At 25.1% G+C, this 17,249-nt stretch overlaps 1 protein-coding gene across 1 annotated transcript in view; it reads right to left on the reverse strand.

Moving 5' to 3' along the window:
- LOC114122742 (serine/threonine-protein kinase pakA-like) overlaps positions 1–17,249 on the reverse strand; it is a 195,790-nt gene that overhangs the window by 38,678 nt on the left and 139,863 nt on the right. Inside the window, exons 4-6 of the mRNA XM_050202349.1 lie at positions 15,819–16,291; positions 12,751–13,032; positions 8,933–9,229 (exon numbers count right to left, since the gene is read on the reverse strand). Of these exons, the coding sequence (XP_050058306.1) occupies positions 8,933–9,229; positions 12,751–13,032; positions 15,819–16,291 (1,052 nt within the window). The remainder of the gene's footprint in view (positions 1–8,932; positions 9,230–12,750; positions 13,033–15,818; positions 16,292–17,249) is intronic.

The following is a 17,249-nucleotide window of genomic DNA, read 5'->3' on the forward strand; positions in this document are numbered from 1 at the left end:
TCACAAAATTTTCGATTTATAAAACGTTATTATTTTAGTTATTTTGTATGAGGATTCGTTTTAAACTCGAATTGTTTTAAGCTCACATTTTAAAAATATACTGATTGTAGCTAAATGTAATACACCATTTTGTTTTATAGTACATTCAGTTTTTTTTTCAATTTTGTGCTTTTCTCATAAATAGTAATGGAAGTTGGCAATTTTGATATACACGAAATACAGTTTAAATTTAATTTCCGATCAATTTTATACATACCACAGAATACATTTAAAGTACTAATATTCTAAAATGTGGTTTCCTAGAAATAAAATATACGAATCATCATTGAAAAACCATTAGGCTTTATTAAATTGCTGTAAAAATCTAAAAATGGGTTCTATGATATTTCAATTATTCATATCTATATAAATAATTTAAATGTAGATGATAAGTAATAACAATAGACTATTGCAGTAATTCATTACATAAATTTAAAATTTTGTTGTTCATTAAAAATCTGTCAACAGATGATTAATATCAATTTGATTTATTATACACAATACCATACGTCATGTTTTTAACAGTTGTGTTGCCAAAACCGTGTTTTTACTATAATAATATATTCTTATTTAATCACCCCGTGTTTTCAAAATTATATATAATATACAATATACATATAATTTTAAGTATACTTTATGTTTTTTAGAACATTAATTTCGTAAATATAAAAAAAGGTACGAGTAAATCATAAATAATAATATAATGCCATTATTCATATTTACTCAGATATTCACTATTTCAAAATATGAAATTTAAACTAACAGTAATGATGAAAGGTAAATTCAGTAAATAAACGTCATGGTATTTTTCAAGGGTTAAACTGATATTTCAATATATATATTGAACTCTATAGTCCATATTATTTTATATTACATTATTCGTATTATAGCATTGCATTGAGTGTTTTTAACACTGAGATAATATGTAAGGATATTCTGGAGAGCGGACTAGAATGTAAAAACGAAACAGTTACTTCCACTTCTGTATGGCAGGAAATTATATGGAATTGATATACTAATTTATGAGTTAATAAATTATTTTCAGATGATTTACATTTTTATTTTTGGTTCTTATATATTTTTAAGTTTACGTTAAAACAAATATGTTGGTTCCAAAGTTAATGCAATACGACCATTTATCTCAAAGTAATGTTAAATTAAATGGGCGGTCTTTAAATTTTATTCTAATGGAAGTTCGAGTTAGTTTGTTTTTCGTAACAACGAACGTGAGTGAGTCCGCACTCTAGTATATTCTTATCTATCTTAGTAGTTTATAATAAATTCTATATTGGGTATTATTTTATTCTACGTTTGATAACTCAATTTTTCGCCAAACATAACTACATGCGTTAGAAAACTATTTTGTTTCATTCATCTCAACCAACTATTTTAAGGCGTGAGTATACTAGATTTATATTGGTTTCGATTATAGCTTTAGAAATTTTAAAATGACCCTGTCGTTCTTTCATATTGACAACACAATCCCGTGGGAATGTCGAGCAGTCGTGAAAAGACCAAGTAGGGAAGAAAAACCCCAAAAATATTGAATAACCAATGAAATTTGTTTTCAGCCGTTTTATTATACACAGTGAAGTATCCAATACGATAAACTTTGAATGATTTTGTGCAACGAATATTTTGTTGCGAGAAAAAGCATCGTATAGTCTCACAAATGTACAATCTCGTTTGTATATAACAATAAATCATCTATGGACACTAGGCACATCTGTAGAGTACAAATATGTACACTATAGAGAGACATCTAAAGGTATTGAAGAGTCATTAATAAAAAGAATGATAGTATCATACTTTATTGATTTTCAATATGTTTGATTGCTTATTTTTAGACTGTTATGTAAAATTTCTAATTTATATTACAAACGCCCGAAGAGATCCCAATGAGAGGATTCAAGTTATTCTTGACTTTAAATTGTTAATTTAATATACTTATTGTATTTTATGACGAAGGTGTTTATTATATTTTCTTAATTTAAAATCCAATATTTATTATTTATAAAATACATTTATTTTTATAGTATCACTGACACCATACTAGAATCGAATGTATAATTTTATTTCTTTTATTCCGAAAATTAACAAAACAATATAATATCAATATACCTTTGTCTATGTACTTCGGTGTTGTTAATGGTTAATATATTTTACATACGTTAGTTATCCAAGGCTGAGTTAATAGGTTTCAGTTCATTTACAAAGCCTCATCAATTTAATATACTGTACCCATTAACTTAACGCCTGCAGATTGAAGAAAGGTAGGCGTTACCGTGTTCATTCACCTTACCCTATTTTGCTATAAAATCTCTGTCACCATGAATATTTTGGCTCTTTGTATGTTGACGAGTACACCCAATAATGTGCGCACGTAAAATAATAATAAATGAAAATGTCTCAGCAAAGTTTTCCAATAATATTTATAAAGCTGTCAAAGGTGTTCGTCATTTATTCGAAAATGGGTATTTATTTATTTATATTTTTCGCAGAAATTGACGTTTTTAATAATATATTCGGGTGGACGTTGTTATAAAATGTCATTTTGATGTCTTATTTTAAAAGAGCGTATATCTTGTAAAAAACACAAAACTATTGTATTCCACATAAAGCAATTAAAATAAATCAACTGATATAGTATTATAAAATGCACATTATATAATAGTATATGTTAACTTCAAATAAATACAATTCGATTTAAGGTACCTATATTGAATCAAACATAATGATTATACTTATATCCCAATAATAACAATAAAAATATGATAATAAAAACTATGTTTAGACTTCCTTTCAATATGCCATAATATCATTATGACATTATGTCATGGATTAGAAAATTATAATGATGATTGAATAGAATTTATATTTTAGATATTTCCTCCCCCCCACACGCAATACTTTTACATCATAATATTTAAAATTATATGCTTTTTTGAGAATAAAATACTGTGCTTACTATTAAAGAATAAGGTTAACTATCATATTTTATATAAACAAGTAAATATACTTCAAATGCAAAAAAACAATTCTTTTTCAAATCAAGTTAAAAATATAAAAATGTTTAATTTAATAACTATAAATTAGAAATATTATATAATATTTGTGAATTCATGTTTATCAAAAGCGCTTGTAACTTTTTATTTTATTTTATTGTTTTAATACACTAATAATGATGAGTATAATCCTACTATTCTGATTCTGAGAAAAATAACAAAATTATAAACGTAAAACCAATTATGTTATAGCAAACAAACGAAAATTGAAATGTACACTATTAACAGCGTAAAACTCAATAATAAGAAAAATGATTCTATATAGGATTTTACAAAGGCCGTTTTATGAATCATAAAACGAATTTGCAACCGACCCGATGAACGTAATTGTGAAAAAGAGAGGCTTTTACTGTTTTATCATACCAATAATTTCAAATGAGGAAATAACAGTGTTGTTTTCAAGAACTCACCACAGTCTTCATTGTAAACTCGATTCTGAAATGATTTTCCATTACGCTATCCATTTTTATTGTTTTATGAGAAGGTAAAGATATTCCATAGAATGATACATTTATATAATTCAATTCATATTCGTCTCAAAATCATACTGTTAACAACTAACCACCTCAAATACGGATATTAAACTTTATTTAATAATGCTTAGTAATAATCTTTTATTTAAATTAAATTTAACTTAAACTTAATAAATGTACTATAATATTTTAAGTGAAGTTGACAATAATAACAGTTTTAAAATGACGTCGTATTTTATTATACGCGGATCTTATTTTCTGAAATTATTTTTAAGAGTAATCTTTTAAAAAATGTGAAATTTAGAAATGAAATCAGATGGGATAGTGCAGTATAAAATCAAATTATCTACAGAAAAATAGGATTATACACTAAAATGTTTTTTCTTTTTTTTGTAATTCTTTTAGAATATGTAAAATATGTTATCCCAATAAAATTATAATATGAAATTCAAAATAATATAGGTATAAGTTATGTTAAAAGGTAGAACTCATTTTTTTTTTTTTTTTACATTAATTTAAGCAACTAAAATATAATAATTGTTATATATTTGCTAATTATTTGAATTATAGTGGTATAGGATTTATTATACACTGGCATGTACATTTTTTTCATACATTATACCTATATATGTATATTTTTTAGTTTTTCACTTAGTCATCTGTTCAAAACTGTAGTCAAACAATAAAAAAAAACGATGTATTAGTTCTTTACTTTTTTAAAACTAATGACGTTCATATATTTTATTAAGTATAATAATACTGTACATATTGTTTTATGCTATAACCCACGAAAACCTTCCTATAAATTGAAGAAAAGAAATTGATAAATCAATATAATTTATATCTGTTTATTTGTTTAATTTTTAAGGTTGATTTCATACAATTAAACTTTTAAACAATAAAACATAACATAAAATAAGATACAAATCTATTTTTAGTAATTATAATTGAGTTATATTTATTTAAAATTCTAGAATTTATTATAAGAATGTGCTGAATAGTTATGTAAGCATTGTGCTTAGTTAATATTGTAATATTTCATTATCTCTGAATAAGTTCTATACGTATAAATGTTTTTTTATGCGAGTTATTTATATAAAAATATTTTTCTAAAAAAAGTCAAAATTATACTATATAAAATGGTGTATTACGCGAGGTTTTCCAGAAATAAAACCATGGAAACGTGATTCCCTAGACGAGTTCATAAAGATTATTTGTCTTCGATGAACTAAAAATAAATGACAAATATCTTTAAATATAACATCATGTTTTTCTATTAAATAACATTAATATAAATTATAATAATATAATTGACATATTTTATAATATTTTATAGTATAACCTATGATACTTACGTTACTGGTAAATATATTGATGTATTCAAATATATATTATTTACCCTATTATGTACCTACTATAATATGTATAATAAATCATACAAATAATTCAAAATTCGTTAGTACCATTAATAATACATAATAATACATGTTATGTCAATTGTCATATAAATCAAGAAAATTTGAGATAGTTAATAAATAAGTAAATGCTAATAATTAAGATTGCATAATATTTAAATACAGACAATGTCAAAAACTTTACATACATAATTAGTATGCTATAAAATACCTAACTGATGATATAATACATGACATTTAAGATGTCATTTCTGGAAGAATATTAACAATATTATGTGAAAGTCTCTTAACAAATATTTTAGTGTCTTATATAATTAGTCAATAAAGTATATTGGTTTTATATTATAATAAATAAATTATATGAGTCTTTTAAACCCGTGTTTACGAAGAAATTTACTAATTCTGCCATTAAAAATGTTATAGGCATTTCGTATTTTTTGCCAAGTCGTAAATCATTACGCAGCACATGATATATCATTAAAACCAAACAGTTCATTGCTCTTAGCCGCAGTTTCAATTTTGTAAAGTTACATCGTAAAATGCATGCTGTATAAAAAAAAAAAAAAATGAAAAGTAGAATAAGTAGATGCACATATGTAAAATGATGCTATTATTAAATTTGACATGGAAACTTGTAAATATAGGTTATGCGCGATCCCTTCATTTTACATCAGGGTAAAGCGAGTCTTTCGTCCTTTTAGGGGCGGTGGCCATAAAAAAAGCTTGATTAATGATTCTCTTTTTTCTTCGCAAAAGGTTAAATGAATGGACAGTTTAGTGTGATGGAAAAAAAAAATTACATTATAAAAACTACAGTTCATGACAAAGCCGATGTTTTTCTAAAAACATAAACGTAGGTCAACTTCCCGAGAAGTTTGTGTATTTCGTCAATAATAATTTTTATAAAAATAAAATTATATTTAAAGTGAAAAACTGACCCCTTTGTATATTTTGGAAATATATAATAAATAGTTTACATATTTTTTTGCTTATAATACTATTGTAAGTATAGTAATTATTATTATTTTTTTTTTAAACAAATATAATTTAATTTGATTTTTGTAGTAGTAGTAGTTACTGAGATTCGTTAATTTTATATACTTTTTTTTTCTGTAAATACCTCTTTTTTTATTATTATTATAAAGAAAAAGCTCAAACTTAAATCATATATTTCGTAGATTAAAAAAAATATTTTACGTAATATGACATTCAAATTTGTATTTTAGATAGTCACAATAAACAGCATAATACCATTTTTCAAAAATATTATTAAGCAGAGTTATAACATTCAGTCCTTAAGATTTTTGAATAATATGATATGTATTATTGAATAATAAGTGTGTTTCAATGTTATTTAATTGATTTTGGAATAATTTATAGAAATACACCTCACCAGTGGATCTATTGTATCTAACATTTAAATTGATAGCACCTTAAATAAACATCAGTTAAAAAACTATTAGATTATTATGTTTTTTTTTAATTTTGATTTGTAATTAACTTACCATAAGCTTATATATGTATAATAAAGTGTTGGTGGAAAAATAATTTTAAAGTTTTCAAACTTCTTGGGTTAATTTCAGAGAAAGTCTAAAAGTGAGCATTTTTTTTAAAGAAATGTAAAGTTAGTAAACATCTTTTTAAAAATTATTGTTGAAACTGTTTTTTATATATATATCTAACTTTATGGTAAAATAATTGACGGATTAAACATAATTATTATTCTATATCTTATTATTTGTTATCAAATGTATATCTTTAAAAATCGTGTATTAAAGTATTAAATATACTTTTATAACTTATAATTATTATCTTACGAATATTAAACATATTATTTTACATTATTACAGAAAAATAATTATCAGTATTAAAACTTATTTGAGTTTTAATAAATTAGTTAACAGTAAAATTAATAAATAAAAAATAACAATATTCACAAATAATATATAATTATAATAATATGTTCAAATCAACATTTTTCTATCTTGCAATATATTATAAGATTAAATTTATCGTGATTTAATTGGAATATAGTTTTACAGTTTCGCAGACATATACATTAATATACAGTTCATAATATTATGAAATATGGTTTGATTGCCTATTTAACTTTAATATTAGGTGTCACAAGTATATATTATTTATTTATAAGAAAAAAGAATGTAAACAGTTTTGTAAAAATAAGATATACAATAAAATAATACGAATAAAAGTTTTTGATGAAATGAAGTCTTGCAATTTAATACATCACAGAATGAGATTTTAAAACCAATAAAACTTACACACTTTAATGAACAACAATAAATTTTACAGTCTTAAACGAAAATAAAAAGTGAAAATGAAAGAACAATTCAGTAAAATGGTCAAAAGGTTTTCTTTAGTATCTAAACTCTGAACTCAGTCACATTCATTAAATATAAAAAAATATTGTAATCTGCAGATACATAACTATTTGAAAGATAAGATTTAGGTTAAAAAATTATATTGTAAAGTTCTAAATTCACCTAAGTGATTTATATTATCAATTATTAAATTCTATAATCTTACACTTTTTTATTAAAAGTTTAGTAAAAATGTATATATTTATACATTATTTATCATTATATCTTAGAATTACCAATTAATCTTTTAATTTACAACGATTTTAACTAATTAAAATTATTTTCACTGAATTCGATTAGGATATGTTATTGTCTATGATAATTCATCTGTAAATTATTTTTATTCATATTTGTTTTTTTCTTTTTTAAATGTAATTATTTGTAAAAGTTATAAGTAAGTTAAGAAATTTGTGGCTTGAGTAGACAGATTTTTTCTGATGTGAGAGGATTCATGGGAGGAGATGGTAGTTATTTGTTTACTTTAAAATTGTAAATTTAGTAAATGCATCAAAGCCTCGAAGAAGTCAAATATTGTGTTGTTTATTTGAATATTATTAGTGCTGGTATAAAAGAAAAAAATGTGATAGATATTTAATGTTTGAAAATCATAATGAATAAATTATATATTTTATGAATAGTATATAAAGTGATATACCTTTAACTACATAAATTACAGTGAGAAAATTCGTTTCCACATACATTTTTCTTAAAAGAATGTGTATTGAAAAAAGGGAATTCCTTAAAAAAAAAACAAACAGTCATCTTTTATTATTATATTATACCTATTTTTTATGATTTATTATTCACACACACTGTTTCGACGACATGAAACACGGCACAGTCGGTCGATATCAATTTCCAACACTTTTTTATTGTTCCTCAATAAAATGCTAGATGGTTCTAAGACACGAAGATAGTCAAGTGAATGAATTAGAACTCTGGGTGTCTTTAATAACTTATAATCTAGTGTCATATTTATGTTTGTCTTTTAAAGTACAAGTGTATTTACTGACCTCTTAACCTTAATCCATTTATGGATATGGACGATTTTTTGCATATTTATTTACAAATATTATAAGAAAAATTATTTTTATTTTATTTATAATTATATATTAATAATTACAGTCAATAATAATTAGCATTATAAAATAGCTATAAAAATATACAATAATTTATTATTAAAAGTATCGAAATTTTCTGAATTAAAATGTCAACTTGTTCCCATAAGTCTCAGTCATAACGAGCGATTTTAAATAATTGCATTCACAATAATATTTCCAGCCTTCCAGGTAAATAGAACCCATCTTATTACACGGAATACCACCTTGAAGTATGCGAGTTGGTATTCGATATTATATTATTAAGTATTCAAGAATTTTTAGTGTCATGTATATTATATAGGAAAATTGATATAAACCTTCATCTTAAATAATCATTTATTTACGGACACAATTACACGTTATAGTTTCGTTTTATCGACTATCAAAAGTCCAATATACCAGAACGCAAGACCTAATTTGAAATATTGCATGCTTAAATAGTGTATTTACGCCACTCACTTCATCTGAAAGTCGTGATATTGTTGCGAACTTATGCTGTTGGCGAAGTCAGGCCACCGATTGAAATCGATCGGAAGTTCGACGGGCGCTGTCTGGCATCCTTCGTGCCCCTGTTCGGGCGAGTTGGCAGAGAGCGATGGCTGTTGAACGACGATTGTGGCCACTTGTCCCGTATCCGACATGACCACCGCTGCCGATTGGCTCTTGTTGATGACCAACGCGTCCAGCAGCACCGCAGAACCCTTCCGCTCCTTGTTGTTCCAGTTTGGCGTCCGGCTGTAAACCGTCGACGGTCTCCTGGAAACCGCGCAAAGTACCGTGGCGATCATTCGTAAATCGTAATAGTATAATAGTATAGTATAGTACAATATAGGTGATATCGTGTTTATCGTTTCTAATAACTTTAAATCCCCTTTAGTGCTAGTGATACGAGCCACACGTATTACAGTGATCCACGACGCCGTGGTACATGGCTGTGTTATTATACGGATGCAATTTGTAAAGTGGAAAAAAATTGTCTAGTGGGGGAACATCTATAACAAGCACACGAGTGGTCCAAAGCCAACATGACTCCACATATGAGTATATGACCTGGTCGGATGAAATCCAAAAAATAAAAGAAGAAAAACCAGACGTATACCTCACCGCGTGTGTGTATTGACGTGACGTCTGACGCATTTAAACGACAGCTGCTGTTGTATTGAATAATAATACGTTCATCATCATCATCATCATGATATATTTTTGTTCAATGATGATTTTTATAATTAACATCTATTTGCGATAACACGATTATTCAAAAAAAAAAAAAACAAAACAAAATTGTTACATTTGCGATTCAAATATCATTGTTATCGAATGTAACATTATTAACAAATAATGGTGTTGGATTCAATTACATGATATTTAATTATTTTTTTTAGCCACGTTTTAATATTATAAATATTGAGTAAAAATCTGATTTTGAAAATTAAAATTGTTCTCAAAACTTTTATTTTTATGTTACAGAAATCATTAAGACTGTGACCTAAATTTGTATGTACAAATATGATAAACCATATGTTATTTCTCTTAAAAAAAAAAAAAAATGGTGTATTGTAATTATTATTGTTTGGTTATTAGTTTGCTATATCATACAAGCGAATCAATTTTACCCTATATTTTAATGAAGCAAAAAAAAAATTGATAACAATTAATTTATCTTTTGGTGTAATTATTTAAACAAAATAAATTCGTTTTTGTTTAATAACAATTGAAAATATATAATACATTTCTATACCAATACACGTAATTTAGTAATTTGATTTTAATACTGTTATTAATGGATAGCAAAATCTTTTAAACGCGTACATAGTGTATTATACTATCATTAGTAACCATTAATTTTGACATATCGTAATTGTACAACATTAATTAATCTAGTGATATCCACGAACAACATTTGTACTGTAGGTCTCGTATACCTATGTAACTTTATAAAATTAATTTACACGTTGTATAATATCACTTTTAACAAATTACTACGCGCGTCCGATACTTATAAAAATATTAAGAAACATACATGTGATGCTTGTGATGCATGCTAACTTAAATACATTTATTATCAATATGTATTAACATTAATTATTATCTTAATCTATGATGTTAATACAATGAGATTCTTTTAGTGTATTTTAGATCATACACAAAACACCTTCCATAAATAATAATCGTAAGGAAAATGAATTCTTGGTAATACTGTACTGATTACTTTAATCCAAATAATTGATGTTGATATCTAAAATAAAATTATATTGACTATGACTTATAATTTTAAATTCTATAGGTACAAACACTGTGTTTTTTATTGATATGTTTTATAAGCTTAAATGTAGGTAAATAACAAAAATTAAATTATATTGTATTATCTTACAAACTTTTTCACCAAGAATATGAGTATTATTTAAAAAATATTATTCTGATTTGACTAAAAGTGATAAGATACGTAATAATAATTACTATAATGTAGGTACATATTGATATTTTAATTTCAAAAATAATATATATGATGTAAAGATAAAATGTATTTTTATAATTATAATTTTATAACTTAAGACATAACTATAGTTGGGTATATTGTTTTAATTTGTTTGCTTAAGTCAAATTCAATATATTATGTCTAACTTATGGACTGAGTAAACATTCACAGTAAACATTATTCGATAAAAGTATTGAAAAGGCGCCAAAAATAATTATTGAGGATGGTATTTTTATCAATTATTTATAAAATAATGTTGAACAATATTTGGTTGTATACACATATTATTTTTTAAATTTATAGATGTTAATAAAATGATTGACATTATTTTAAATTAAATTTTGTAAATATTGATTGTGACCAGTATAAACTAAGCTGCTTCAAAATAAGATAAATAATGGATTTTCAAATTAATTACCCAAAAGCGACAATTACTTTAAAACTTAACGAGAACGCCAATAAGTAAATAATGATAAATTGATGAACGGATTAGCAAATTGAACATGCGAAATGTCTATTTATTATTAAACAAACAACCTGATTATAATATATATTATAATCAAGGACTACAAAGTGAATTATTTTTAATCCTGATGTTTTCAAAATTAATCGAGTTTCACAAATTACATTCTATATGGCTTGTTATCGAAATTGCTACAAGACGTCCGTAATATATTATATTGTACGTTAATGACGTTAATAATGTTACCAATATGTAATATTATATCATTACAATTTACAGTCAAAAGTGCATACTATATATTAATTACTAATCTCTCTTATGAAATATTCACTGATGTGTTTCTCTGCTATACCTACACAAATGTCTTATGTGTAATGTTCATACTAATTATGAGTATTAATTAGAATAAATACAAACGACTTAAATACGTAGGTATTAAATAGTAAACACTCAAAGTATGTAGGTAGTCTATGTCGTAAGTAATCTTGTCGACTAATTTTTAAATAAATTCGTTTATAAATAATAATGACTTAAATGAACTTAAATGATTAAAATACGTCAAGTGTAAATAATAATAATGTATCTAAATTTTGTGAAATAACAAGTTTAACAGGTAACACTTAATATCATTGAAATATATACAAAGTCAGTAAAATGTTGTTGAATAATTTAATAATTTAACATTATTGTTAATGATTATTCAGGGATTCAAAACTTTGTAAAATGAAACATTAAATTAAAGAAAAAAAAAAAGCATAAACGAATTTAGATGTAACCATATAACAATGTTTATAATAAAAAAAAAGTTTTCCATGTTCGTTGAATACGTATATGCAGCTAATTCACTATTCACTTGTGAAAGACTAAGTACTATACATATAACTGATTAATTTTGGAGTATAAGGGTTAAATATAATTATTATACAGTTTTATTGTTGGAAATATTTTTATACAAAGATATTTTAAGGGAGTTAGGGAATTTTGATTTAACTATAAAGCATAATATTATATTAACTAAATAATAAATACCCTTCATACAATTCACGTGGAACTGTTATATTTTTGAGGATGAAACAAATATTTTAATTTGAATATAATATGTGATTAAAATTTATAACTTTGAGTTGTTTAATTTTTAAGATAAGGGAATTTTAAAACTATGAGAACAATAAGAGGAAACATTTAACGGTAAGTATTAAATATAATAGTAGTAAAAATATAATTATTTTTTATAATATTAAAAGATATTTTTAAATAACACCTAGATAAAAATATTATAAAATGTCTATTAAAATTATTAGCATACTATAAACATTTCAAAATACTTATTTTCCATACCTTTTAGTTGTTTCGTTAGGTTCATCTGTTTCGTTGACTGTGGGAAACGTAAAATGTTGTTTTGACTTTGTAGGTGAAGATTCATCATCGCAAGTAGGTGATCCAGGAACACCAGTTGGCGACGAAGGAATTGGTGGTGATCCATTGTCTACTTGAAAAGAATCTTCACTGTCAATGGTCATCTGTTCAGCGGCAAAACCTGACGAGTTTCGACCTATTTCTGTTCGAGTCCTATCTTCTTCGAATCGACTTTTAGCATATCTTCTCGAAAGCAGTTTTAATCTGAATACATAAATTAGTTATATAATCAATATCTGTACTGCTTTGAATTTTTTAAAGTATTAAAAAAATAATAACAAGTAGTTATTTGGACAATTTTTATTATTACATTTTAAATATAATTGAAAATTTTAATAAACTATGGAAAACAAATTTCATTAAATAACCATAACATAATATACTATTATATTAGCTACTTCAAAAGTATCAAGTCATTATAAACTATAATATGAATTTAACGTGTACATGCACTTTTCGTACTATTCAATACACTTGAATTTTTAATAATCAGATTTAATTTCGCCATGCATTGAATAATCACAAATCTTTACACTAAAAAGTGTACCCCAATTTCTAATTCTCAAGTTCTAAATTATTTTTATTTAATCACATTTTGAAAATATGAGTTAAAATACGAATTTTAATATTATTAATTATTATTTTTTTTTTCATAAGTATTTCGGAATAATAAATCAAAATCAAAAGGTAAATAACTAATGTAGCCAAAAACCTACGCATGTATTGTAGGTAACAATAATGGTAAGTAATATAGTTTAAGATGTTTTATTTAACAAAAAATAAGAAAATACTTTTTTGTTAAAAAATTGGTTTTGACTCGAAACATTAATCATTTATTTATAAGATTATTCCTACGTACCTAGCGTTTTATATTTTTCAGGAAGAACGTTTTATAAAAGCGAAGTGAAAGTATTACTTTTCGTAATTTATAATCCATACCTATACATTATACATATAAATACAATTGAAGTGTCTGTCAGGGTTATTTTTCAAATGGCTGTATCGATTTTGATGAAATTTTCACAGGCAGATAGAGAACTTAGCAATGAATAACATAGGTTACTATTTTTGGACCGAAATTTAACTCTTTAACTTTTAGAGTATATTACCTAACTTACAGATGAATTTTACTTTTGAAAAATGAAAATGGTTTTTTCTTGTTTATTTTTAATTTCTATTGATCACACAGAGAAAAAATTAGACAATATTATTTAATTTAGTTTAACTGACCAATATATCTTGTACAGGCAAAAATAATACGCCAAGCACAGGTTAGGTTGGGTCATGTTCATATTTTAGTTGGATCCACACAAGATACCTAACTTAACCGACATCAAGTTGCTCGAACTGAGGTGAATAAATACTTAAATGGAAATAAACTTCACTATTTATTTTAGTATATCTTAGTTTTTCCTTGGACAGAGTTGATGTATAAAGCTGGTTTACAATATGCATTTACTTTAATAGTTTGTAATGTCTGTATTAACCTTCATATTATGTCTTCATTTAATTATATAAGATATTTTTAATTCAATGCCTAGTTCCAAAGAAAAAAACCTTAAGTTTCTCCTTTCTAGGAAAAACATAAAATCTATGGCATGCTATATAATATACCTATTACTGATCTTATGTCCTGATTTTGAGGTTTATTTATTAATATGAACAAGTACTTCTAAGAAATAGTTCATGATGGAAAAGTACAAAGTATAATTTTGTGTTTATTTTTGTTATTAAATATGAAAGTATTTGATTTTGTATTTGAAAAGATTTTATTATTTTTTAATAATAATAATACATTATTAGAGATACCAAAAAGTTTCATTTTTTTTGTTACATAATTTTTATTTTTTAATTCCCAGTCATAATACATACTAATGACAATAATATAGAAAAGTTGTGAAAACATAAATTCCACAATTGATCACATAAATTTATTTACATTTGATAAATAGAAAATTGATTAAGTATCTAAATATAATATACTAAAAAATTGAAAATTTGTGTTTCCTAAAGGTTTCAATTTATTTTAAAATAACACTGTTGGTTATACCTATATATGTATATACTATATATTTTTTTTAATGGTAAAACTATTAAGTAAATATTAACTTTTTTATATGCTAACAGTAACATTATAAGTAAATTAAATGAATGTCATAAATATGAGGAAAAAAACATACGAATTTACATGAAGACACGAGAGAGAAGATAATCAGTTAGTAGCACCTCTGAATCACATTAAAGTTAAACCACTATAAATAGGCTACCTATATTTTTTATAGTTTTTATTTTACTGCTTCAACATTTTTACATACATTGGTTACATAATTTATTAGCGTTAGCCATTATATAGCGGAATATACTTTTCAGCGAAATAATCTCTAGACATTAAACGTGTAGGTACTTCGAGTATTTATTGTCGGTACTAGCTTGCTACTAAGTATATTACAATCGTTAACCTTTGGTGGGTACTGATAGTGTTTATTTCCTCACTTTATCTCAAACTAAGTGTACATTATATTAGAATTTCATGAGCTCACATTACTTAGGGTACGAAACGTAGTCAAATATTTAAATATTTTTCAAATGCAATTCATTTTGAGCTATATATAAAACCCTAGAGCATTACTGGTAAATACAGGCATGCGATTTAAACTACGAGTATTACAAATTCCAGACTAGGGTAAAATTATTTACAACTTTATATGAATAACATTATTTTCTTTAGTTCTTGATAAACTGTTTCATTATTTTTAATTTATTTGTATATTAAGTTAATTTATTCAAATTATTCAAATTTAATTGTTTAATATCGAAGAGAAAAAAAAATATTATTAAATTATTTTATTTAAACCAAAAGCTAATAATGTTACAAAATAAGAAGCATGTTTATAATAGATTTATAGTTATACGACTAAGATCATAAGTCATATTATTAAATTAAGAATATTTAATATATTGATTTATAAATCTCCTGGTCCCAGACTTACCTTTTGTTCGCTATGATGGTGTTTCGGTGAAGGTTCTCGAGCAGAGCTTGCCGCTTCATGATGTTACGCCATTCTAGCGTGTTGTCCGCGTCGTCGTCTGCATTTCTGTCTTTATCAGCTGGTCGGAAGTCCTCGACTTCCGCGATAGTATTCTCCTCCACGGCACCACCGTCTTTCCCGTAGTTGTTATTCGCTTTGTTGTCGTTGTTGTTGTTGTAGTTGTTGTTGTTGTGGTGATGATGATGAAAGCTACTCGGCAACGTAGTGTACTGCATCAGGGGCATTCCACTATCCTCATACTCTTCGGGCGCGGTATCCTGGACGGTGAAAACGGCCTTTGGGTCATCTCTAGGTTGTTCCTCGGTGCTGGACGCACTGTAGAACTCGTCGTCCTTTTCTGCGGACGACGAAGACTGAGTGCCGTTGAGCACTTCGTCCAAAAGGTTTGGAATTATACGCATTCTCGGTTCGAACTAATAAAAGTTAACAACATAAACGATTAACAATCAAATAAATATATACATAATATATTATACATATTTTGAATGAAATAAACTCTAAAATATACAAAACGGTTTCTTGTAAACTTTCATAATCATCATTTTGATCAAAAACTATCAAAAATACATAGTTATATTATTCTTTTATAGTCATTTAAATGAATTAACATTTTGAAAAAATTTTTTTTTTTTTTTTAGTTATATATTTATTATTGTAAAAATGTTAGGGTTAAGGATTTTTTATTTAATACTAGTCTTATTTTTTGAAAATCAGTTTAAAATGTACAATAATATTTTTAGATATTTCAAGTTCAAATTACTACAAAGTATTATTCAAATTATATTTTCGAAAATATTATACGTAGGGATTTGAAACTTTTTACCACTATATATTTTTTATGAAGTATTAATAACATCTGTGACAAAACATAAATATATTTATATTGATTTCATTTATAAACGTACATATACCTTATTTAATACACAGAAACAAACAAATTCTAGTACGATTACCAAGCACCTTCCATGAGTACTACCTACCTACCATAAGTTACATAACCCTGAATTAAGCGAGGTTAAAATTTTTTTAATTTTGAGTAGAAACCAACATTTTTAGTTCTAAGGTACAGTAATAAAAATTCAATTAATTATTAAACTATTATAGTAATTTATATATGCGATTTTCCTATGTAATTAAAGGAACTTAGATATATCCAAATAAAGTCATACCAAATCGACCTCAATGCCAGGATCATTAATATTGTAATAACAAGTATACAATATGGGTACACCAAGTACTCAAATATGTTGGCAATAATAATATTCCCAGAATGGTTATAATGACGAAGAAGAGAGATGAGATACTGAGAGAAATCGAATAGCAAACATAATATAATATTAGCTATAATGGTAGGTATATTATGGTAGTTTA

This window comes from Aphis gossypii, chromosome 2 (assembly GCF_020184175.1).
Source record: "Aphis gossypii isolate Hap1 chromosome 2, ASM2018417v2, whole genome shotgun sequence".
Taxonomy (NCBI): Eukaryota; Metazoa; Arthropoda; class Insecta; order Hemiptera; family Aphididae; genus Aphis; species Aphis gossypii.